Source organism: Penaeus vannamei, chromosome 15 (assembly GCF_042767895.1).
Source record: "Penaeus vannamei isolate JL-2024 chromosome 15, ASM4276789v1, whole genome shotgun sequence".
NCBI classification, from domain to species: domain Eukaryota; kingdom Metazoa; phylum Arthropoda; class Malacostraca; order Decapoda; family Penaeidae; genus Penaeus; species Penaeus vannamei.
In genome coordinates, this window is record NC_091563.1 from 37,830,231 (window position 1) to 37,857,730 (window position 27,500).

Consider the following 27,500-nt stretch of genomic DNA (forward strand, 5'->3'; position numbering starts at 1 on the left):
GGGGAGAGGAGAGAGGGGAGAGGGAAAGAGAGGGAGAGGGAAAGAGGAAAGGGAGAGGAAAGAGGAAAGAGGGAAAAGAGGAAAGTGGGGATATGGAAAGGGGAAAGGAAAAGGGGGAAAGAGGGAAAATCAGAAAGAGAGGGGAGGGAGAGGAAAGCAAGAGTTGGAAAGAGGGAAAAGAAGGAGTGAGGGGGAGAGGGAAAGAGGAAAGGAAGAGGGAGGAAAGAAGGAAAAGGGAAAATCAGAAAGAGGAAAATCAGAGAGGGACAGCGAGAAAAAAGAAAATGAGAAAAAGGGAAAGAGGGAAAACAGAAAATCAGAGAACGGGAAAGAGAAAATACTGAAAACAAAAAATCAGAAAGCGGAAAAGAAAAAAAAAAAACAGAAAATGAAAAATCGGAAACAGAGGAATCAGAAAATCGGATATCGGGAAAGAGGGAAACATAGAAACCAAAAAATCAGAAACAGGAAAAAATCAAATAAAACAAAAGGAACAACGACAAATAAAAAAAAAAAACACCGCCAACCCACCAACACCTTCACCAATACCTTATAACCCGCCCTAAAACCAGGCCGAGTGTCACCAACGCGGCCGCAGAGAGACACCACGTATCGTATCACTCCAACCACAACATACTCTTCGTCTCCACCACAGAGATATAACTGTCCTTTCTCCCCCATAATACCTCTCCCTTTCTCCCTTTCTCCTTCCTCCTCCATCTACGCGTTCCTTCCTTCCACCTGTCCACCCTTCTCCGCAACAGGTTTCCGTCCGTAGAAGGTTTGTCGGAAATTCTTATCCACCTATAGATAGGCCTACCAAAAAAAAAATAAAAAAAAAAGAAAAAAAAAAAATAATAGTAATAATAATAATAATAATAATAATAATAATAATAATAATAAAATATACATCAACAGAAATGACAATAATAATAATAATTTTAAAAATCTGCTCGCCACTGCACTTTCCCCAAAATTTCGGGGAAAATAACATCCTTACCCTATAGATAAGTCCACTTATAGTAAGACCTACTAAAAAAAAATAATAAAAAAAAAAATAAATAAATAAATAAAATCGCCACTGCACCCCCCCCCTAACCCCAATTTCGGGGGGAAAAAAATCTCAAACCCCAAAGATAGGCCTAGCCCCTAAACATCCGGCCGCCACTGCAGCTCGGTTACAGCGAGTAGTCACCACACCCTCTGGGAGCACTTTCGCTTCACCCTTCCACCCTTAAAGCCTCTTTCCTGACAGATATACAAAGCAGGTTTGGGAGATTAGACTCCTGGTAGGCCCAACACCCCCAGGCCTATCTCGCCCACCACCACCATGGACATTTTTCTCACGGGTTTAAAATTATTTCTTCGGATAAACACGATTTCGGACTGAAGAGCATGCAAGGGTCGGGGAGAAAAGAAAAGGATAAAAAAAAACTCTTTAACCTCAAAAAAAAAAAAAAAAAAAAAAAAAAAAAAAGTTATGACTACTCTTTAACCGCAAAAATGTAACAGAAATTAGTTCCAACTAATTTTTAACCGCAAAATAGTAACAGGAATTAGTTACAACTTCTCTTCAACCGCAAAAAAGTAACATACAAACTATTTGCGACTATCCTGTAACCGCAAAAGAATATCACAGACCCACCCGTATACCGCAGAACATATATCAACAGAAATGAGTTTTCCTCTTCAATCCCTTCCATCCTCTTCCACCTAAGTTCCCCATCCACGCCAAGATATTCTCACGATCCGACCTTACCTCGCCCCCCCCCCAAAAAAAAAAAAAAATATATATATATATATATATAATAATAATAATAAAAACAAATATGTATATCAACAGAAATGAGTTTTCCTCTTCACTCCCTTCCATCCTCTTCCACCTGAGTTCCCCCATCCAGGCCAAAATATTCGCACGTTCCGACCTTACCTCGCCAAAAAAAAAAAAAAAAAAAAAAATACATATCAACAGAAATGAATTTTCCTCTTCACTCCCTTCCATCCTCTTCCACCTAACTTCCCCATCCACGCCAAAATATTCTCACGATCCGACCTTACCTCGCCAAAAAAAAAAAAAAAAAAAAAAAAAAAAAAATAATAAAAATAAAAAAACAGAAATGAGATTTCCTCTTCACTCCCTCCATCCTCTTCCACCTAAATTCCCCCATCCACGCCAAAATACCCTCCCGATCCGACGAAATCACACGCGGAGCTAACCGGAAGGTGCTACCCGCCCGACACCGAACCCCGAACCCCGAGTCTTGCACTCACGAGACGAGAACCAGACGCGCAAGATGAAGCTCTTCCTGTGTTTTTTTCCTGGACAGAGACTGAAATGTGAGTTTTTTTTTTCTTTTCTGTGAGAAAAAGTGGGGGAGATGGGAGAAAGAGAGAAAAAAAAGGAAGAAGGGAGAGGGAGAGGGAGAGGGAGAGGAAGAGTGAGTAAGTAAGTGAGTAAGTGAGAGAGAGAGTGAATGAGGGAGTGAATGAGAGTGTGTAGAGAGAGAGAGAGAGAGAGAGAGAGAGAGAGAGAGAGAGAGAGAGAGAGAGAGAGAGAGAGAGAGAGAGAGAGAGAGAGAGAGAGAGAGAGAGAGAGATAGAGAGAGAGAGGGGGGTGGAGAAACAGAAACAGAATGAGAATGCGAGAAATAGAAAGACAATGAAAGAAAGAAAGAAAGAAAGGACACACACACACAGACAAAGATACATGAGCACAGACCAAAATGCATCCCAGCTTCATGTTTATTCATAATACCCCTCAGTAAGCTCACCCACACCATACGTCAAGCATACTATCACAACTGTCATCACAACAACATCTATATAAAAAGGTATCAGAGCGTAACAAAAAAGAAAAAAAGAAAGAAAAAAGACAACAGAAAGAAATAATAAGAAAAGAAAGAATAAGAAAGGAAAAAAAGAAAAGAAAGAATAAGAAAGAAAAAAGAAAGAATAAGAAAAAAAGGGGAAAAAGAAAAAAAAAGAAATTAAGAAATAAAAAGAAAGAAAGAAAGAAAAAAAATCAGCACATAGTACTCCCCGAGCCGTTAGCCAAGCGAGTGTGGCGCCAGCGTATACCTCCCCCCTCCCACCCCGCCCCGCCCCCCCAGACAACCACGTCCACAACCACAACCCCAAAACACAGCCCCTCGTTTCCTTATCGCATCTGGCCACTTACGGCGCTGGCCATGTCACTGTCCCTCGCTCTGCCACCTCACATGCGCCCATTCATCCTTCGTTTACTGATTACAGCGTTTAAATATTCATTTTTTTTCCAGTTCACCAATCCCGTTTCTTCTTCTCCTTCTTCTTTTCTTTCTTCTTTTTCTTCTCCTTCTTCGTCGTCTTCTTAATATTATTCTCCTCCTTCTTCTTCTTCTTATTATTATTATTCTCCTCCTCCTTCATCTTCTCCTTCTTCTCCTTTTCCTCCTCCTTCATCTTCTCCTTCTTCTCCTTTTCCTCCTCCTCCTCCTTTTTCTTCTTCTCATTCTTAATCATCGGTGACGTGGAATATTTTGGTTTCCATTTGAATTCTCTCATTAAACTTGTAAATCTCAGGTCGAGAAGAGAAATATGAGGCCTTCCACTGAAATAAAACACACACACACAAACACACACACACACACAAACACACACACAAACACCCACACACCACCCACACACTCACACACATACACACACATTTACACACTCACTCACACACATACACATCCACCCACCCACCCACACACACACACAAACACACATCCAGCCACCCACACACGCACACAGACACACACACCCACCCACACCCACACACACACACACATCCACCCACCCACACACACTTACACGCACACACACGCACACGCACGCACACACACACACATCCACCCACCCACCCACTCATCCACACACACACACCCAATCCACACCCACACACACACACCCACACACACACAAACACACACACACACACACACACACACACACACACACACACACACACACACACACACACACACACACAGCATGACACTAAACACACTCTTCTAAAAAAGCGTCCCACTTTATACAGCAAGGTCGGCTGGGCTAAGACAGGGCTTTGTTTGCCTGCTTGCTCGTTCTCTCTTCGACGTTTCTAAAATAACTTTATAAATGCTGATATTCGATAGATATTCGATAGATATTCGATAGATATTCGATGGATAAGACTGATCTAAAATAAGTGAATAAAATCTAACTCTTCCACAGCGATCAGTCCCGGTTTGTTTATAATGCCCGTAGATAAATGTCACAAAGAAGAATAAGAATAATAATAAGAAAAAGAATAAGAAGAAAATAAGACAAAAATAAGAAAAGAAAGAAAAAAATCGAAAAAAAAGACAAGAGGGGAAAAATAAGAAAAAAATAAAAAGAAGAAAAAAAGAAAAAAGGAAATATAAAGAAAAAAGAAAAAACAAGAATATAGAAAAAAATAAAGAAAACAAGCAAATAGAAAGAAAAACAAAACAAGAAAGAAAAAAAAGGGAAAAATTCAGCAGACGCACGCACGCCGCCGTTCCCGACCGTATCACGCCCATTACCTCATCAAGAAGCCAGCAAGACCCTCCCCTCCCCCTCCCCTTCCCCCTCGCTCGCCAATGCCCCCTCCCCTTCCCCTCGCTCGCCAATGCCCCCTCTCCTCCCCCTCACTCGCCAATGCCCCCTCCCCTCCCCTCGATCGCCAATGCCCCCCCCATCACTCGCCAATGCCCCCTCCCTCCCCCCTCACTCAAATGCCCCCTCCTCCCCCTCACTCGCCAATACCCTCCCTCCCCTCACTCGCCAATACCCCCTCCCCCTCCCCCTCACTCGCCAATGCCCCTCCCCCTCCACCTCGCTCGCCAATGCCCCCTCCCCTCGCTCGCCAGCCCCCTCCCCTCCCTCGCTCGCCAATGCCCCCTCCCCCTCCCCCTCGCTCGCCAATGCCCCTCCCCCTCCCCTCCCCCGCTCGCCAATGACCCTCCCTCCCCCCTCGCTCGCCAATGCCCCCCCCCTCGCTCGCCAATGCCCCCCCCCTCCCCCTCGCTCCAATGCCCCGTTCCCCCCTCCCCAGGTCGCCAGTCCCCCTCCCCCTCCACCTCGCTCGCCAATGCCCCTCCCCTCCCCTCGCTCGCCAATGCCCCCTCCCCCTCCCCCTCGCTCGCCAATGCCCCCTCCTCCCCTCGCTCGCCAATGCCCCCTCCCCTCCCCTCGCTCGCCAATACCCCCTCCCCCTTCCCCTCGCTCGCCAATACCCCCCTCCCCCTCCCCTCGCTCGCCAATGCCCCCCCCCCCATCACTCTACTTCTAACTAAACCGCCATTTGTCATACCTCCATGTCTAGGTAATCCGACACGCTAAAATGAACCTTCAGTACAAGGAGGTGGTTTGGCAGGATTTCCCCCCCCCCTCCAAGAAAGGGGGATTAAAGGGCCATTAACGAATTAAACGCACCCTGGCGGAGGGATTAATTGGGGGATTTTTTCTACCTTGTTCAGATCCTCGTTGGGGGGGGGGGGATTTACTCGGATGCTTGACCACGTCCATCTTGCGTCTCGTCTTGTGGAGATTTACGGATGTCTTTACAGCTGACAAGGTATTTATTGAAAAAAAGAAAGATGTATTTACAGATTATCGAACATAAACACCAAATCTACCAATATAAATGGACAGGTAAGGGAGCCAGGTAAAGGTAAAGGAAAACATACGAATACAACGGCATTTATTGAAAAAGAAAGATGTATTTACAGATTATCGAACAGAAACACCAAATCTACCAATATAAATGGACAGGTAAAGAAGCCAGGTAAAGGTAAAGGGATGGAGAACAGAGAACAGAACAACTTCAAAAAAGGAACTATAATGGAAAACAGAGGAATACAAAGGCATTTATTGAAAAAAGAAAGATATGTTTACAGATTATCAAACATAAACACCAAATCTACCAACATAAATGGACAGGTAAGGAAGGCAGGTAAAGGGATGGAGAACAAAGAACAGAACAACAACAAAAAAGGAACTATAATGGAAAACAGAGGAATACAAAGGCATTTATTGAAAAAAGAAAGATATGTTTACAGATTATCAAACATAAACACCAAATCTACCAATATAAATGGACAGGTAAGGAAGGCAGGTAAAAGGGGTGGAGAACAGAGGACAGAACAACTCAACCAGGTAAAGGGAAGGAGTGGGAGAACAGGCATCAGAACAGCTTCAAAAGAGGAACTATATTGGAAAACAACGTCATGTTTCTTTTCACAGCGATAAGGACTTACATCACTAAAAGGAAAATTTATCTTCGACATGACCTCAGCTCCGAATCTCAAATTGGAAAAAATGTACCACATATTGACTCTTCTATTAAACGCCACAGATATATACTCGCTTTAGGTTCACTGATAACCGACACTATCAATGTTAAACGCTCGCGGAGAGAGAGGGAGGGAGGGAGGGAGAGGGAGAGGGAAAGGAGGGAGGGAGAATGATGGGAGGGAGGGAGGGAGAAAGAGGGAGGGAGGGAGGAGGAAAGGAGGGAGGGAAGGGAGAGAGAAAGAGGGAGAGAGAGAGAGAGAGAGAGAGAGAGAGAGAGAGAGAGAGAGAGAGAGAGAGAGAGAGAGAGAGAGAGAGAGACCAAATCTACCAATATATAACTAAACAGGTATGGAAGCCACGTAAAGGGGTGGAGAACAGAGGACAGAACAGCTCAACCAGGTAAAGGGAAGGAGTGGGAGAACAGGCATCAGAACAGCTTCAAAAGAGGAACTATATTGGAAAACAACGTCATGTTTCTTTTCACAGCGATAAGGACTTACATCACTAAAAGGAAAATTTATCTTCGACATGACCTCAGCTCCGAATCTCAAATTGGAAAAAATGTACCACATATTGACTCTTCTATTAAACGCCACAGATATATACTCGCTTTAGGTTCACTGATAACCGACACTATCAATGTTAAACGCTCGCGGAGAGAGAGGGAGGGAGGGAGGGAGAGGGAGAGGGAGGGGAGGGAGGGAGAATGATGGGAGGGAGGGAGGGAGAAAGAGGGAGGGAAGGAGGGAGGTAGGGAGGGAGAGAGAGAGAGAGAGAGAGAGAGAGAGAGAGAGAGAGAGAGAGAGAGAGAGAGAGAGAGAGAGAGAGCGAGAGAGAGAGAGAGAGAGAGAGACAAAACGAAAGAGAGAGAGAGAGAGAGAGAGAGAAAACGAAAAAGAAAACGAGAGACAGAAAGAAAAAGAGACAGAGACAATATATGTCAAACAAACATACAGACAACCAGAGAAACCGAAAGAAAAGCGATACAGTCAAAGAGATTACACTTATCTCACCCCGGAGCACGAGACGCGCCCCCTCCCCCCCCCCCCTCCCCGTCGGCATCTCGGATCTGAACTGGCTTATCCGACTCCCGCTGTCCAGCCAGACCGACTCCGCACCAACTCACGACTTCCATTAACTTTAATATACTCCGCCAACAGTCGTGACTCGATCTGTGTGCTTGTAATCAATTTCATTCTTCTGCCAACAGCGCTCTTCTCTCTCTCGTGATTACAGTGCCAACGAATCTCGCGAAAGCATTAGTCTACATTTTTATTTATTTATTTTTATTTTTATTTATTTTTTTTTTTTTTGGCGTAGACCGGGAGCCATTTTAAATATTTTTCCCGATGTCTTTTAAGTAAACAAGTAATTTAGCTCTGACTGTCAGAGTGAGTTAATTATGTCCATCGTTATCCAATGCAGTATTATTTATATAAGATTCTAGTGCTGGACCTCGAAGGGAAAAAGCTCACCCTCGACCAACACTTCACTGAGGAAGTTCCTGACGAAGTGGGTCGGGAGTCTCCGTTTTCTGTTTTTGTCTTTTTTTTTATTTTTTGTTTTGTTTTTTATCCTTTTTTAACCTTTTTTTTTAGTTTTTCATGAGGCGGGACACATGCTAAACACATGCTGGTCGCTCTTCATGGTCATTTGGCAGATGGAGGATAAACGCATGCTTCCTTATAAGAGCGAGAAGAAAATAAAATAGATACCCCTGAAAGATTAGTACTCCAGATGATATTTTTTTTAGTGCAAAAAATGAAAATTAAAGATGTGGATAAAAATTAAAATAACACTGCTAATGAATAAAAAAACATTTAAATGAAAATAATAATAATAGAAAAAAGAGAAAAAGAGGAAGAATACTTTGACAAAAAAAGAAGAAGAAAAAAGAAAAGAAAAATGGGGGTAGACGTACCAGAAGCAAAATATGAAACCCATGATAATATTAAGGATTACGCGGCCAAGCAAATATTTACACAAAGGGAGGAGATTAAGGTCGAGATGAGGGATCATGGGGGAGTTAAGGGGTAGGGGGGGGGGCATATGCCAGTTCATAACCACGAGTTAATGGTCACCGAGCTGGCATTGCTAGGGCACGTGGCACGCATGTGGGAGCGGAGCCATATGTGCCTATACAGTTCGTATATACAGTGTATACTTTATATATATAATATATATATATATATATATATATATATATATATATATATATATATATATATAGTAATATTTATACATATATTTAAAATGATATATATATATACTCACACACACACATACATGCAAGCATATTGATGCGTATACATACACGTGCATCTCACTCACACACTCTCTCTCTCTCTCTCTCTCTCTCTCTCTCTCTCTCTCTCACACACACACACACACACACACACACACACAGACACACACACACACACACACACACACACACACACACACACACACACACACACACACACACACACACACGCACGCACACACATATAGCATACACATACATCACACACACACATATAGATAGATAGGTAGATAGCGAGAGAGCGAGAGAGATGTAGCAAGAGCTAAGGAGATGCAGGTGGAGGTGCAGGAGGGCGAGACAAGTGCTGATGCTTGAGTGGCTCGAAGGCGAGGAAGGTGAGAGAGATAGAGAGAAAGAAGGGAGGGAGGGAGGGAGGAGGGAGGGAGGGAGGGAGGGAGGGAGGAGGGAGGAGAGAGAGAGAGAGAGAGAGAGAGAGAGAGAGAGAGAGAGAGAGAGAGAGAGAGAGAGAGAGAGAGAGAGAGAGAGAGAGAGAGAGAGAGAGAAAGGGAGGGAAGGAGCGAAAAATAACGAAGAAGAATCAGAATAAAGAGGCCAGAGAAGAAAAATCCTTATTATAGAGGATAGAAACACAGACCCAAAAACATTCCCTACATCGTTCTAGATCCTCAATAACACCGAATCAGTTCTCTCTCTCTTCCTCTCTCCCTCTCCCCCCCCCCTCTCTCTCTCTCCCTCAATCCCTCTCTTTCCCTCCATCCCTCTCTCTCACTCCATCCCTCTCTTCCCTCCATCCCTTTCTTCCCGCTCTCCCTCTCTCTCTCCCGCTCTCCCTCTCTCCCTCCATCCCTCTCTTCACTTCCTCTCTTTTCCTCTCTTCCCTCCTCTCCCTCTCTCTCTTTTTCTCTCTTCCCTTCCCTCCATCCCTCTTTTCCCTCCTCTCCCCCTCTCTCTTTTTCTATCTCCCCTCCTCTCCCTCTCCCTCTCTTATCGACCCCATTAACTCCCACTGCACAACCATCAAGAACTCGCGTGACCTTCAGCGCCGGCAGAGAGTTCTTAAAGCGCCCATAGAAACCTCCTTAGGGGCGCTGGGAGCCTGACGTGGACACCTTGTAGCCCTAAAGCCTCCGTCGGTACTTTTGAGGGGCCCCTTTTAAGCGTTTATTGGGGGTCTGTGTCGATAGAACTTGTTTATAATCAACCTCGCTGGTGAGTTTGCCGTTTCGAAGGTTTATTGTGACTGTCATAGAGTTTATTGATTGATGGTGATGTTATTTGTATACTTTTTGTATCTCCATCATCATCATCTTTGGCATTACTATTATAATTATCATCGTATCTATCTATTAATCCCTATCTATCGACCAATCTATTTATTTATCTATTTTACTACCCACACCATTATTTTCCCAAACCGAGAAACAAATCCACATATACCTTTTTTATATGAGTCTTTATCCCAAACCTAAACAAAACCTTTACCGCAAAAAGCCTTTCAGTTCCATCCTAAGACGAGCATGAGCATCAGAGCCATCTAGCGAACGGAAATCGAAGGCGATCATGAGCATCAGAGCCATCTAGCGAACGGAAATCGAGGTGCCAAAGGAGAGAACACTCCACGTCGACCAGGGGCTTCGATGGAGACAAAACAACCCCTTCAGTCCGCATCCACCTTCGTCGGGGGTGTATCTGCTGTGTCTGTTCCTGCGATGCCAGATACCGAACCAGACCTTTCTGTCTCTCCTCTCTTCTCTTTCTCTCTCTCTCTCTGTCACTATTCTCTCTCTCTCTCTCTCTCTCTCTCTCTCTCTCTCTCTCTCTCTCTCTCTCTCTCTCTCTCTCTCTCTCTCTCTCTCTCTCTCTCCGTTCTCTTTCTCTTTTCTCCTCTTCTCTCTCTCTTTTTCTCTCTCTCTCTTTCTCCCTTTCCCTCTCCCTCTCTTCTCTCATTCGTCCCCAACGAATACGACCAACACGAGAGGCTGATAACTACACCCGCCGACTTCCTCCCCCCCCCCGAGCTCCTCCGACCCGGGGCATAATACCGCACACACCCCTCGGGCCTCCTCCAATTATGCATCGTGTCCAAGTACTCGACATTTTCCTCCGTAAAAGGGGCGGGGCTTGTAACGCGCGGTTCTTCTGCAGGGCGTCGGGGGAACACTGGCCTGGCGGGTGGGGTGGGGTGGGGTGGGGTGGGGTGGGGTGGGGTGGGGTGGGGTGGGGTGGGGTGGGGTGGGGTGGGGTGGGGTGGGCATGGGGACGAGCGGACGAGGCTTGTTTTTTTTGCGAAATTAATCAACTGCTTTTCCTTGATTTTTTTTTTTTTTTTAAATCTAAAGATGATGCTATTCCTTTCTTGAGCTTTTTTTTTTTTTAATCTAAATCCGATGATGCTATTCCTTCCTTGAGCTTTTTTTTCTTAACCCGATGATGCTATTCCTTCCCATCAACCTCTTTTCCTCGAGTTTTTATCTAAATCCTTCCTCGAATCTCTCCCTTGAGTTTTTATCTAAACCCGATGACAATATTGCTTCCCTTTTTAACACCCTATCTATTTTTTTATATCATACTATTATATTATATTATATATACTATTATATTATATCAACACCCTATTATTGTAACACCCTATCTATTTTTAACAATCTATCTTAAGGAAACACTATTAGCCTTTGAATACATACAATCCAAACCCAAGTCCTTATCTGAATCTTTCTAAATCTCAGAGAAACACGAAAACAATCGATGAAGCAACAAATCTCAAACCAAAGTCTCCACGTGGCTATAAAGGCGACGACGCGAAGACAAGTTACGTAAATGTAACCTTAGAGCACTTCTTTCCCGACAGCGAGACGCGCCCACGCCAGCCAGAGCGCACACCCGACAACCACAACGCCCCCCCTCCCCCGACTCCAAATTTATAAATCACAACAGCTGTTTATTTGTCTACGAAGTTGGTGCTAAATCATCTCTAAAAATTACCTTAATACACCTTAATATAAAGACATCACATAACTTTAAATCAATGTCTACGAAGCTGGTGCTAAAACATCCCTAAAATGACCTTAAAACACCTTAATATAAAGACGTCATCATTACTTAAAATCAACGATCCTTCCCCCCCCCCCCCCATTTATGTCTACGAAGCTGCCACTAAATCCCTAAAATCACCTTGAAACGCCTTAATATAAAGACGTCACACGACTTTAAAAGCAACGTCGACGACCCCTTCCCCCTTAAAAAAAAAAAAAAAAAAAAAAAAAAAAAAACACACACACAAACCCACATGGCACGAGTGAAACTTCTCAGGACGAAAAAAAAAGGGAACACTCACCACAATGACTCCGCTGCGACTTGTCACCGACGCTCCAAACCACTGCATGCTCTTGTTGTCCACTTGTCTCCCAGATTCCCAGTGGTTGCCTGTGGTAGGGGAGAGGAGGTGATGTGATAATTCCTCAGCAATGAAGAGGTTGGTGTTGTATATTCATTTATATATGATGTTGTGACGTTCTCTCTATCTCTATCTCTTTCTCTTTCTTTTTCTCTTGCTCTATCTCTCTTTCTCTTGCTCTATCTCTCTTTCTCTTGCTCTCTCTCTCTCTCTCTCTCTCTCTCTCTCTCTCTCTCTCCCTCCCTCGCCTCTCTCCCACTCCCTCCTCCCACTCCCCACTCCCACTCCTCCCTCCCTCCCACTCCCACTCCCTCCCTCCCCTCCCCCACCTTCCACTCCCCATCCCTCTCTCCCCCTCCCCATCCATCTACATCCATCCATCCATCCACCTATCCATTCCCCCCCCCCCAAAAAAAAAACACCCGACCTCCCTCACAACACTCCGCAGAGACTCACCAGTCGTGTCGAAGGGAATCGGTTCGCAGTCGTCGGGTATGTCGGGTCGGCACTTGTAGACGGCGCCCCCTCGCTCGACGTCGGGCTGGAAGGTGCTGGCCTCAGGGGCGCCGACCAACACCCTGGAATGGGACAGGTGTCGAGGGTTAATTCGGGGCTGGTGTTGAGGGTTAATTAGGGTTCTGGTGTTGAGGGTTAATTCGGGGCTGGTGTTGAGGGTTAATTCGGGGCTGGTGTTGAGCCTTAAGGAAGGGAAAATCAAATTTTAAGAAAATATTTCATACTTGGTGGTTTGCAAAAGAATAAAATGTGTGGATAAAAAGGTATTTATAATGGATGTCTTTCCCTAAACATTTACCTTTTACAGTGTACTTGTTAAAAAAAAAAAACAGATATAAATATAAACAAACAAACACACAAAGAGATCGAAAAAGAAATGGAAGAGCGAGAGCAAGAGAGAGAGAGAGAGAGAGAGAGAGAGAGAGAGAGAGAGAGAGAGAGAGAGAGAGAGAGAGAGAGAGAGAGAGAGAGAGAGAGAGAGATAAAGAGAGAGAGAGAGAAATAAAAATAAAAAACTATAAAAAATGAAAGAGAAATGGAAAGAGAAAGAGAAAAAAGAAAGAAAAAGAAAAAGAACAAAAAGAAAAGAAAAACAAACAAAACAAAAAAAAAAGAATAGAAAGAGAAAGAGTAAAAAACGTTCACGGATTCGCCTGTTGCCGTATGGAACCGAAAGAAACGGCCGCGGGTACAAAGGTCAGGAGTCACGTGGCCACTTGGACTTTGTTTACATTGTGGGCCCAACGTATCAAGCACCCCCACCCCCTCCTCCCCCCTCCTCCCCCATCCACTCATACTCCTACCCCCCCCCCCCCGGTACTTCAAGCTGAAAAAATATGAGGGAGGCTTCACGTCTACAGGTAAGGAGGGTATATTTGAAAAATGGAAGATAGATATTTGGAGATGGAATAAATAAAAAAATATATATAGAGAGGCTAAGAGATATCAAAAATAAAAGGAATGTATGGGCTAATACATATGAAAAATATATATAGATCTTATATGGGCTAGTATATATTAAAAAAAAAACTATAAAAGTAAAACCCACATGTAAGTTAAAATGTAAATTCTCATCCCACACATGGAAATAGAATAACACGATTGTACTTAAACACCATTTAGCATCTTATATAATAAATTTCTTTACTTAGAAAAAAATAAAAAAAAGAACTTGAGGTATGGACTTCTGGCCGACACAAGCACCACCTCATCCTCGGCTGCTCTCCCTCGAGCCCCGTGAAGTAGCGGCTATGAGGACAGTCGCCAACATAACTCAGATAAGCGACCAACAGAAATACCCCTTGATGCGCCGTGTTGCACCGTGCAATGAGACCACGTGCAACACCTAATATGCAATATTCAGGGAGAGGCTGCTCCGTATAAGAGAGGAGCCCTATGTTTTCGGGATCTCACACGTGCAACATTCAGGGAGAGGCTGCTCCGTACAAGAGAGGAGCCCTATTTTTTTCGGGATCTCACACGTGCAACATTCGGGGAGAGGCTGCTTCGTACAAGAGAGGAGCCCTATGTTTTCGGGATCTCACACGTGCAACATTCGGGGAGAGGCTGCTCCGTACAAGAGAGGAGCCCTATGTTTTCGGGATCTCACACGTGCAACATTCAGGGAGAGGCTGCTCCGTACAAGAGAGGAGCCCTATTTTTTCGGGATCTCACACGTGCAACATCCAACGTGCAACATTCAGGGAGACGCTGCTTCGTACAAGAGAAGAGCCCTGTCTTCGGGATCTCACACGTGCAACACCTAATCTGCAACATTCACGGAGAGGCTGCTCCGTACAAGAGAAGAACCCTATTTTTTCGGGATCTCACACATCCAACCTTGCAACATTCAGGGAGAGGCTGCTTCGTACAAGAGAGAGGCTCTATGTCTTCGGGATCTCAGCCAATGATCCAAGTATGCAGACTCGACAAGCTGCTCTAAGACGTTTAATTAGCTCCTGAAGGGCGGCTGCTTGATGAAGGTGTGCGGACGAGGGTCATGTGTCTGTCTGTTTCTGTTTCTTGCTTTTTTCTTTCCTCTCTATTTCTCTTTCTCCTTCTCTTTCTAGAGAGAGAGAGAGAGACAGAGAAAGAGAAAGGAAGAGAGAGAGAGAGAAGAGAGAGAAGAGAAAGAAGAGAAAAGAAAAACAAAGATAAAACAATAAAAACGAAGAAAAAAACACCGAAGCACACCAGGCACGCCACATCACATCCTGGAATAAAAGCCACAGACCCAGACGAATGACCTACCGCCCCCACCCTCCCTTCCCTACCCTCCCCCACCACTCCACCACCCCCCACTTCGCCCCTAGTCCCCGCCCGCCCTCCCGCCGCCCACGAGAGCCAGGCGTCACCAGCGGGCACTCCCACGGGCGCTGTGTGGTCACTGCTCAACTTCTGCATGTCACTGTCGGGGTGAGAAGGTCGCCTCCACCCCCACCCCCTTCACCCCCCCCCTTTTCTTTACATAGCCGAGATGCTTTCTAATTTACGACACGTGATTAATTGGTGGAGGGGGTGGCGGTGGGGGGGTGGGGGGAATTGTGGATCTTCATTTGCGGAGACAATGGGTGGGGGGGGGATGAGGATGGGGGCGTGGTTGTGAATATTAAGAAGTTTTAAATCCGTTATTAGAGGGTTTCTTCTTTTTCTTCTCTGTTCATTTGTTTGTTTGTTTGTTTGTTTGTGTGTATGGCTGTGAGTGTGAGTGTGTGTGTGTGTGTATGTGTATGTGTATGTGTATGTGTATGTGTAGTGTGTGTGTGTGTGTGTGTGTGTGTGTGTGTGTGTGTGTGTGTGTGTGTGTGAGTGTGTGTCTGTTCGTGTGTGTGCGTGTGTGTGTGTAAGAGAGTGTACATACATACGTGTGTATACAAGCGTCGTTGCCTAAACATCCATAGCTCAGAAATGAAAATCCACAGAAGGAAGTCCTCAAAAAACATCTTTTCCTCAGCACGGAGCAGACAGAGCAGCACCTCCTCCCCCAAATAAGCCCAGACCCCGTACGAGTTAAAGCCATTTCCAAGCAAATCACAAGCACGGGCAACACTGCAGCACCCAACGCACGCATCTCCCGAGCAGTTTAGTCAGTCGGCGAGCAACATACGTAGTTTTTATTAAGCCTCATAAACATGTTGGCATCCGTGGGGGTTAAGGGGATGCGGGCCCTGTTCGCGCTGCTTAAATTACTCGCCAACAGAGACGTAAAATCAGTATGACTCTATCTGCCCCCGAAGTGCTAATTCCAATTAAAATCTTAGTTTCTTTAGTTTTCTATCGAGGCTGAAGAATCACTTGTATAAATAAAAAAAAAAAAAAAAAAAAAATATATATATATATATATTATATATATATATATATATATATATATATATATATATATATATATATATATATATATATATATATATATATATATATATATCAGTAACAATATTGTATTCTATCGATACTGTAGAATCACTTATATAAAAAAGAAAATATACCTATAATGGTATTGTATATGATATATTGTATTATATCGAGACTGTAGAATCACTTATGTAAAAAAAAGAAAAATATAAGTAATAATATTGTATAGAATCACTCATATAAAAAAGAAAAATATATATGTAATGATATTGTATATGATATATTGTATTCTATCGAGACTGTAAAATCACTTATGTAAAACAAGGAAAAAAAAACATAATAATAGTGTATATCATATATGCACGCACACAAAAAGAACTTTAATTTATAATGATCTAATATCACTTTGCCTTCCATGAATAACCTCGCTTTATCAAAATAATAATTTTCTAGTCAACCCTGACGTATATAAAGTTATATTACGACCTATATTCGACCTGCCGTCCAACAGCCCACCAATCACTAGGTCCAAAAATTCCAAAATGAAATGACGGAGAAGTCACTCCCCCTCCTGGACCAACCACCCCTCCCTCCTTTCCCCCCCTCCTCCTCTCTCCCCTTCCTCTCTTTCCCCACCCCTCCCTTCCCTCCACTTTCTTCTCTCCCCTCCCCCTCCCACTCTCTTATCTCCACGTCTCGCACCTCCCTCCCCTCCCTCCCACTCTCCTATCTCCCCGTCTCGTCCCTCCCCCTCCACCCTCCTCTCTCCACTCTCCTATCTTCCCGTCTCCCCTCCCCTCCCCCCGCCTCCACCCTCCTCTCCCACTCTCCTATCTCCCCGTCTCGCCCCTCCCCTCCCCTCCCTTCCAACCTCCTCCTCTCCCCCCCCAGCCGCCCCGCTCTATCATTATATAACGCAGCTATAAATTCAAATTCACGCCGGGATAATAACGACGGCCACCGAGGCAGACCCGAGGCTCCGTGGCGGCTGCGGGTTTCCTCCGGCTTGGATTAGAAAGCTTGGTTCCCGGATGAGCTGAAGACGTCAAAGCGCTTGCCATAATTCATGGAAGGAACCACGATGGATATTTATATGTAGAAAAAAATTCCAATTGAGGAAAAGATTAGCGATATTCGAAGGGTAAACGTCGGCGAACCGTGATCAAACACACGCATACGCACACGCACACACACAAATCCAAATCCAAATCCATGAAAGTCTACATCAGATATCAACCTTCCTTGTAGAACCCAAGAGACAAGTAAACAAAGCGGAAGCGTTCGGGAAAAGCGACAACAGTTACGCGAACGAGGGACTCCCATTACCTATGCGAACGCGCCCAGACCTAACAACCATTTACAAGGAGATCACGAGCAGTTACACACCACCGATTAGTCATTTAGGGGAAAGGCCTGGCGTTGTCATCACAGGTACGAGGGTGAAATATGGAAAATTTTAAACTGAAGGGAAAATTAAAGTAATTTTGAGCGCGCCCGGAGGTAGTAGACGAGATGGAGGAGGAATGTTTGAAAAGGAATTTCCGTTAAATTAGGACTGCGTATCTTGTTTGCTCTTTAGGTCGTATATCTTATCGGAGTCTAATATTTATTGGTGTTGTAAGCATGGCTTTATAAATTCTGGTTGCAAGCACATTAATGCGTACACATACACATTCTTACATACATACTCATTTCCACTCTCTCTCTCTCTCTCTCTCTCTCTCTCTCTCTCTCTCTCTCTCTCTCTCTCTCTCTCATTGTAAATAGGCCTAAGAGCTCAAATTTCCTACAAAGTGGACAACAGAGAATGCGTGAATTAAGCCAATATTCGTATGCAAATTTCCCCGACCACCCGAAGGGAGAATGTCGTACTCAGGTTAGGTTCCTTCTCTTCTCTCTTCACAAACGATATTTTCTCCTTAACCTTATTTCGTTCCTTCGTTTCCCTCCCTCTTCTCTCTTCGCCATTTCCACTTTTATTGGAATCTTCATCTGAACCTCATTATCTAACCCTTATCCCACTGGTTATCTCTCTTGTCTATCGCGCCCGGTTCAATAGGCTTTTTCCTAACCTCCGCCCTTTCCCACTCGGGTTATAATCACAACACTTGTACGTTCTGCTTGAGAGAGGTTATATCATTAAGCTAATGAAGTCTGCTGAACGAATGGCGACGTCCGCTTGCATAATGTGGTCACGACTGCTACACACAACGCGGCTGGAACATAACTATTTCTCTTTTTCTATTATTTTTTTTTTCAAACATAGGCCTATATTTAACATAGGCCTATATCTCCTTGCACGAGAGATCTCATAGCGGAGAGAAGAAAGGCCGTTTTAATAAAGACCGGTCGGTGGAACGTGTAAAATCATCTCTACAGAGGAGATGCGTGGTGAGATAGTGAGTGTTATGGTGCCATTAGCATATGTAAGCCTATACAAGGTCAGGAATTCGAAAACTATAACAGTGATATCTTAAAATGCCGACAAATAGAGATGATAATAGGTGTGATAATAGTGGTATTCCAAGAAAATGTCACAACACTATGTAAGTAATATTAAAGCGTAGACATTAAAAACAACAAATTATAAGCAGGCAAAAAAATATTTTTACGAGTTACAATTACGACGACTAAGACATACCGTGAGTTTAGATTAATAAAGCATCAACAGTGACAACAGCAATTACATCATAAGAGAAACACACCACGACATGAAACAGGTTCTTGCGCTAGAACAAGTCACAGGCGACCCCGACGAGTAAACAAACAAAGCCGTGTCCCTCCCGCCGACGCCGCTGTAATTTATCACGAAAGCGCCATCTTCGTCCCGGCGCTGTGTTGTGTTTCCAACCCGGACCAGAGGCAGGCCCACGCCGGGCCCGGGACACCCTAGCACTACCAACACACCTTCCATGCTTAGGTATTCATCACCCACGGCGCCCCGTGTCCACAGAGTGCGGCACCTCCCCCCTCCCCCTCTCACCTGTCACCGCCGCAAGGGAAATGGGCGAAACGGAATATACATCCGCACGAACTACGTGAAATGCGCGGCAGAAGAGATGCTTAGCAGCCACTAAGGGAAGCCTGGGATATTTTCGACTACATCGCATATCCTGGAGTAAAAACGGAGGAATTCGCAACAGCTGCGGCGGCGGCAGCCCGGGCATCCTGGAGATGTACCCTCCCGCCCACCCCTCCCACTGGTCAACTCCTAGGGTTATGGTGGCGCTCGCACGACCACCACATCTTTACCTTCCCCTGCAGGTGGTGGTCACTCCTATCTTGTCATCGCTGGCATCATGGGGTCAACAGTGATCCACGGTAAAGATCCAATAGAGCGCCGCTCGTTGTCTCTGACTATAACTTATAACCTTGCTTTGAGTTCTGCAACAGTGAAACCTAATAACTCTTCGTGCGAGACCTTTTTGTGCGGAGAATGTAGCAGGGTGTCCATGATAACAATCGTGTGATACTCGCTCTGAGAAGCAGCAGCGTTTGAGATTTTATTGCATCGCTTCAATAGTGCCATTCAGACACTAACAAGGCACCTTAACCACACGAAACCGATCAAAACTGTAAACCCAACTGGCATTGCTATAAAGCAACCAATGAATACGTCTGTACGAAGTGAATCCCACACAAGACATCCTCCCTATAGAAGCAGAGAACCTTGCTTGTTCGACGATCCCCATGTGTTGGGGTTGGCTGGTCGTCTGGCGATCCATCCCCACCCACCCGCGACTGTCACAGGGACGGTGTCAAGGCTAGTGGTGCTTCTACCCAGATCTGCTCAGTCGCTCACGACTGATATAAACACTGCTGAAGGTTGTCTAATCAGTTGCTTACAGTTGGTTCGTCCAAATTTGGCGACAATGTCTTATGGTTGCATGATAGGAATGAAAACTGCCACTTTTCACATTTCCTCGAGCATCATGAATGCAGTGATCGACACAGACACGACTGTCCTTGATGGCGAACGCAGTCGAACCTGCAGGTACTCGGCAGACAAACCGGTATGTTTAGAAACAACCCTCGCCCTACACTGCGGATTCTCCCAGGACACTGCATCAGCCTTGTGGTATAAATCTAAAAGTGTCTTCTCTTTAAATGGCACGAACTGCAATACAAATCGATAATTCAAAAATATAGAAAGAAGTCACCAAGAGCGGCTCATCTTTCATTGGTAGCCGTACGTCTGTCAGAAACCAATGAATATTAAAAAGGAAAGATCGATTTGGATAAAAGTAATACAGAAGGTAGCAAATAATATTTGCAGTAACTTTAATGCATATTACTGAATGTTTTATTAAAAAAATGCAGATAAATCATTCATATCTATGAAAACTAAATAGCAATTCTTTTATATGGGAATTCAGAATAGGCACTGCCTTTATATATATTGAAAATACCGCTCTTCCCAAGAAACAAACTGCAAGTTACTTATCAGATATAATTTTTAAAAATACATTTTCATTTGAAGCTGCTTCGGAAGAAAACTTTCGTTATGTGTATAGCCATTTGCTATACGTGTATATATTAATACACACATATATATAACAAATGGCCAACAACAGTAAACTGCGGTAAAGCAACCCCGATTTATCGCTGGCTAAAAAAAGTTTAGCTCTTAGTCGGATTACAAGCTACGTGTCTTATTAGCGAAACTAGGACTGCCTCCTGCACCTCTTGGTATACATCGACTGCCTTCAACGCAAGTGCTAGAAAGTGGCATTCTACGAACTGCGGCGACAGATCGGCCTCCTTTCGGGAAAACTTAATGATCACCTGATGTGGTCCCGGTATGTCTGGAGAACCTCTTGACCGGGCCAGATCCCTTACACGGTTACCACACCACCTTGGTCTGGTGAGGGTCAGCTGGAACTCAATCCTGTACGAAACTGTGTCTTCTGTTTAACTGGTGTTCCTCCTGTAAGTTAACTGAGTATACTATCGGATATGCTATAAACGAGCGGATGGCCAGACCTCATAACGGCTGTAAGATATAGCCTTCACGACCCCCAACCTCAGATCAGAGAAAATATATACAATTATCTCCCACAGAACCCAGAAGGTGATAGGCCTACAACCAAAGAATAAACACCCACCTATAATAACCGTCATACAACAGGAATGTTTCTTCAGAACCAATTACTCGGCGTGACAGACATGAGCCCAGGATTCGACATGCAATTTCTCTAAAAATAAGCGCCGAGGAACCATCAGAGGAAACGGAGTAGGGGGGGGGGGGGTCGCGGAGATCGGCTTCTGGGAGCATCGGGGGCGAGAGTCAGCCAGCGGGGATGCCCGGGAGAGGGAGTAATTTGCGTGACTGAGCCAAGCACGGATGCTTTCCTCTCTCTCTCTTTTGTCTGTTCCTGGTTATCTTTCTCTCTCTCTCTCTCTCTCTCTCTCTCTCTCTCTCTCTCTCTCTCTCTCTCTCTCTTTCTCTCTCTCTCACTCTCCAGAACGTAAATACATGATAACCCAAATTAAAAGTGGTTAATAAAACTACGAGATAAATAAGGCATAAAACCTCTACAAAGAATTTTAACGACACGGCGTTCCGGGTCAGGGCGGGCACCCAGCAGCCGACACGCATAGGCCTACATAAATTATGACGAAACGGAAAAGCTACTGGTGATACGGCGGATTACCTTCTGATCTTGCTGCGTGGATGAATAAAGATGAAGCAGCGTGTATAAAATTAGAATGGAATTACATGTCGATACGTAGGCCTATCGCGTTAAAGATAATAGTAGGCTGGTAACGAGAAAATCTTCAGGAACTACAATTATTGATATCAAGAATCCCATTTCCTTGATGACCCATTTGGCTCAAATTCAATTAAATCATTCATTTTTGAAAGTAATACATCAAATTCTACGGTAAAAAAATACAACCGTTGAATCCAATCAGCAAGGCATTCGCAAGAGAAAAAAAAATTGCGTTTACCAAGAACAAAGACCATTGTTAAAGGGATGACCCAACCTAACCCGCCAAGTCTGAAACCTCGCAAATACAACTGCACTCTTGAGCACTGTGGCATCCTTTGAGCAATTAGACGTGGGAACTTTTTTACCCTGTCTAGCACACCGGAAGTTGAGGACATGGGTACCCTCGCCCTCCTGCGCTGATGCGAACGGACGCCCCCGAGGCCTGAAGATGCTCGCTTTTTGTTTTGTTTTGTTTTTTTGTTTTGTTTTACGGACGATGGTCACGGCGTCGGTGGATATTCGTGGGTTATTTTGTGTAGTAAAGTTGCGTCTACGCACGTAAAATTACAAATATACACATTTATTCATATATATACATGCATGCATTCATGGATGCTCTCTCTCATACACACACACACACGCACACACACACACAATATACATATATGGATACGTGCACATACACACACACACACACACACACACACACACACACACACACACACACACACACACACACACACACACACACACACACACAACCCCCCCCCCCCCACATACAAATACACTACAAGTCCACACACTCTCCCAGTCCCCCCCGCACACAAATAAATTAAAAAAAGCCGTAACAGAATGCAAACGTAAATCATAGCCTCAAAAGAGCCCCAAATGAGGGCGGACAATGTTGATCAAATAACTGCAGGCAGACTGACCACGCCCCTGACCCGTCCCCTTTGAGGCAGCGGCCGCCCCTTCCGCTCGTCGCATCACTCGCCGACACACGCACACAAAGGGAATTAATGCCGAGCCTAATACAGTGCGCGGTAATTCATCGTCATCAAGGCCGTTGTGATACCCTTGTGTTCGTGGAATTATTCTCCCTTTCTTTGGCTGTCTCTCTGTCTGTCTCTGAGTATGTATGGCTGTCTGTCTCTTCCTTTCTTTCATAATTGTATTATTTCTTCTTTGCCCGCAGCGTATGCAGTCAATCTACAAAGTTGCCTCCAACGACAATAATACATAATCATTTTCACACACACACACACACACAGGCTCTCTCTCTCTCTCTCTCTCTCTCTCTCTCTCTCTCTCTCTCTCTCTCTCTCTCTCTCTCTCTCTCTCTCTCTCTCTCTCTCACACACACACACACACAGGCTCTCTCTCTCTCTCTCTCTCTCTCTCTCACACACACACACACACACACAGGCTCGCTCTCTCTCTCTCTCTCTCTCTCTCTCTCTCTCTCTCTCTCTCTCTCTCTCTCTCTCTCTCTCTCTCTCTCTCTCTCTCTCTCTCTCTCTCTCTCCCTCCCTCCCTCCCTCCCTCCCTCCTCCCTCCCTCCCTCCCTCTCTCCCTCCCTCTCCCTCTCACACACACACACACACACACTCACACACACACACACTCACACTCACACACACACACTCACACATACCCAAACGGACCATACAGGAAGATCCAAGAACGCAGCGCGGAGAGATTTCGAGGGACGTGACGTGTGCAGTAAACACGGCGCCTCCTCACCTGACAACACAAACGTAAACAAACACCGTAACTCCCCGTTTTCAGTCTCCCTTTGACAGCAATATGTACCTCCAACTCGTCTAAAACAATAAACATTCTCTCGTTTTTGAGAGAGGGGGGGAAATATATATAACTTCTACTGGAAATGCCGACGTCTGAAGATAGGCATCGCAGTTTAAAAAATTCAAGGGACCCGAAAATGAAAACATGGGTTGACGGCCGTGTTTTCCGAGCGGGTTAATTTACAAGTCAATTAATTTTGCATACGCTTCTTAGCCGGTACTCTAGAGCTCCTCCTCCGAACTCCTGCTTGATGGCGTCGGGTGATAGTCGTTTACTAACGAAGTACACATCTTAATTCTTCTCTCTACTTGTAAACCTGTTATCACTAAGGTTACGAATTGACTGACGGGAAAGGACGGCCGGGACTCGTGTTGCATGGCAATGAAGCGGAACATGGCAAGTGTAGGACAACACGGGTCATATATATACAAACCTCGCTTGAAAATATGGTCAAGGGGTCAAGGGTTACCTGCCACGAACAATAACCAATTTCCACGGCAGAGTGGCCCTGTAATTTTTATTATATAGCAGGGAGGTGAATAGACGTTTTATTACAGACACACCAAAGGGTTGCAAAGAAGTGGCAAGATGGCGCTTTCGGACCAGCCCCTCACACCCTACATGCAAATCACCTCGCCTGGACACCTGTATCTCCCCCCGAGATCAGGGCCGCCGGTCGTTTGGGGCCAATAAATACGCTCTTTTAATTGTGCTGCCGATCGGCCGACAGACACGCGTGGCGACGTACAAGATGGGGCTTCTGACTTGTACAAGCTTGTAGACTCTCGCTTTACTTTTGATCCTACGACAGGGATTTATGGGTGTAATTAGCATATTCCTGGTCGTCTAAAGCATCGGTCCTACGGTGTCAATGGCGGCTGGTTGACTCTTGTCGGCCGGCAGGGAATCAGAAACCATTAAATCCTTCGCTTTCAAAGGCATGAAAAGGTCAGTCGTGGCATAAACAAGAAGTGAAAAGGAAGACACGGTGAGATATAATATACATGTAATTAAAATGCGAGAAGCGACTTCATGAGACGTGGTAATGGTGACCAGATGCAAAGCAGTAAAAGTTTGGAAGATGTACGGAAAAAAATAAGCCCAGTCACCAGCTGGCTCTACTTCATCATCATTTCGCGCAGTTGCAAATGTAACAGCCTGGGGATATTTACGTCTTGCAACGAGTCGGCAGGGAAGTACACGGTTGCAAAAAAAGTATAATTGCCTTCCACAAAACAGCGACGGTCTTGCACTACAGCCCACGTCCACCTTTTTCACTCTTCCTCCAATTTCTCATCCAGGCGCTCGTAGAACACACCGACACAGTCATTCTATTTCTTGTCAGGTAAGCAAACACTCGCCGCTTCTCCTACTGAGTGTTGAGCAACTGTCAACAGATCTCTGCGCGCTTGTACCTGTTTTAAGTTTCTCCTCGACTTGTGTACGAATGAAGATGTTCGTTAACATAATATCTGAGCATAAAAACCAACAGCAGAAACATTTAATTGAATTTTAAGGCGCTGAATTACGTTCTTATAAGTCGCGCTTTCTCGCGGAACGCTATTGGCTCAGGGCATATGACGTCATCGGCAAAGGCAAAGATGAGTGGCTGAGAGGCGAGGGGCGAGGTCGTGACGTCAGGTGCGGCTGGCTGTGACGTCGCACCTGTTCCAGGAGACAAGGCGCGGAAATGGAAAGTTGCCAGTGACTCCGTGTACCTGGAATGCCTTCAGGTGAGCGGAAGATGGCGTTACGGCCGCGCCAAGGTTCCGGAAAGATGCGTCACGGCGTGAGTCACTCAGGGCGGAGACATTTCAATGCGATCTCCAAACTCAGCCTTCCCGGAAAAGGCGAGTTGGCATACCGGAGAGCTGCTATCATGGCTGACTTAAAACAAACCCTACATCCATGGCAAAAAAAAAAAAAAAAAAAAACTATAAACACGTATGACTTTGGAATCAATTTCTGTCTTCCTATTGCAAAAAAAAACCTGAAACGCAACCCCAGTTTACACAACCTCCCAGCCCCAGAGAGCAAGACTGTTGCAGCCCCGAACCCAAGAGGCCCAACCCCCCAGGTCCCCAGCCTCCCCTCGAAGCGTCTGCGCGATCTGTCTGATGAGGCGATACCAACCCCACTTCCTTATTCGCTCGCCGGAGGCCCACCCGAAGTCCTCATATCTTGATTAATGCGAGGAATTAGATGTACAAGGGTCAGGCGAGGGTGATAATTATGCAAAGTGTTCGAGGGCGACAGCGAGCCGCCTTCCACGAGCGGGACTTTCGACGCCGCCTCATTATCAAGGTATCGGGCCGCCATTAGCAAGATAATAGTCCATTAGAGCACCTCGCACCTGCCCTCGACTCCGGCCATGCTGGTAGCGGCCAGGAAAGGGAATCAAGAATGAGAAAAGGGACATGCGAGGATGAAAAGAAGGCGAACAGAGAGACAGAGAGAGAAAGAGAGAAGAGGAAAATATCAGATACCCCGTGATTTTACAGCATAATGATGGTGCCACTTGATACACATTTACAAAGAGGTTCCAAGCAGCGCGGCAGAAGCGGCGGCGCGGCGGGGACCACAAGTACAGCGCGTGAGATGCGGGCAGAGGCAGATATGTTACAACTGTCACCGAGTCCCTCCTCTGTACTCTTCCCATTCGCATATTGTCATCCGATGTCATGCACTCCTCTACATTGTCATGCTGTCTCTCGAAACTTTCAAAATCTCGAGAGCAATTCGTATATAGATTTCGCTCTGAAACAAAGCGGCATAATAAGTAAGAATAAAAACGAACACGTCCTCTCGTTCATATTGAGGATACGCCGTGCAGACTGAAGTCAAAGTCGGAGTCACCCTTCGAATTCGGACAGGGGTTTGGCCACGCTTGTAATAGAACCTCTTGAACGCAACCCATATAAATCTCGATAAACAATTGATGTATTGGTGTCAGGTTCACGTGCCTTTCATGCGGCTTCCAGCACCGCCAACTATCAGGTTCTGCGGCAGCGTCACGTTTCAGGGTTTCCGCACTGTGAACCCTCCCCTCAAAAAAGAAAAAAAGAGAAAAGAAAAAAAGAACAGGAGAAAATGAAAGAAACTTATGCTATGCCGCCACTTCCGCAGCCGTTCAAGTATTGGCGATTCACATTTCGAAGAAAAATGCAGGTGGTTGCGAGCTGAGTAAGATGGCCTTGGAATCTCAAGAGAAAAAGAGTGTGTTATTCTTAACTTCCTTCATAACTACGTCACTGTATTCCGTGCTTTACGTGTGCGAGGGAAGGAATGGTTAGAGCAAGTTATGTTGAGATATTCGACTTCAATCTCGCTTTTTGAATGCAAAAGTACAGTATATATTCCCTGTCACTGTTTGGTCTACCTCACACACTCATGTAATAAGGACCTCAACGACTTTTTGCGGATAAAAGGGAATAAGAAAAGCATCGCGCAAAATAACGATAGAAGGAAATGCAAGAAAAATAAAAGAATGAACCTCCGTTGCTTGCTTCCTCCCTCCCTCCCTCCCTTCCCTCCCTCCCTCAGTTTGGGGAGTGGGTGAGGGGGGGGAAGGGAGAGGGAGAGACTTGCCCCACCTGGCGTCTTGTTACGATCATGGTTACGGTCGCTGACGTCACGCTGCCGAGCAAGTCTGGCCGCGAGGAGGACCCAGGCAGCGAGGGGTCGGGTTGGGCGCGAACGGAGGGGGGGGGGGGGCGTCGGGGCGAGTGAAGGCGGGGAGGAGAAGTGTGAGGCGAGCGGGTTGAAGTGGGGGCTCGGAGGCGAAGGAAGGAGGGGGGGGGAGAGGGCCGAGCGGGAAGGGTTAAGGCACTTACTTGCCCGAGGATTTGCGAGAGCGCGAGAAGGAGGCCCCCACACACTAATCCCCCTCCCCCCTCTCCCCCTTCCCCCACCTCCCGCCCCTGCTGCCTAGGACGTGTTGCCGAAAGCGTGTGCGCCTGAGGGATGCGTGGCCCAGGAATCGCAGGCTGTCACTCGTCCTCTCTACCTCTTTCCCGTCATAGTTACTCCATCATCGCACTCATCCCATATTAATATACACTGCCAAGCAAATGATCCGTGTAGAGCTATCATACTAACTCTCTATTACATTCTAATATAGTACGTTGTAGTT

The 27,500-nt window shown here is 45.5% G+C and overlaps 1 protein-coding gene across 1 annotated transcript in view; it reads right to left on the minus strand.

The window, feature by feature from the left end:
• The window catches only part of LOC113821319 (integrin alpha-PS2), a 131,555-nt gene that overhangs the window by 90,573 nt on the left and 13,482 nt on the right, over nucleotides 1-27,500 (minus strand). Inside the window, exons 2-3 of the mRNA XM_070130730.1 lie at nucleotides 12,438-12,559; nucleotides 11,922-12,010 (exon numbers count right to left, since the gene is read on the minus strand). Coding sequence (XP_069986831.1) covers nucleotides 11,922-12,010; nucleotides 12,438-12,559 — 211 coding nt within the window. The remainder of the gene's footprint in view (nucleotides 1-11,921; nucleotides 12,011-12,437; nucleotides 12,560-27,500) is intronic.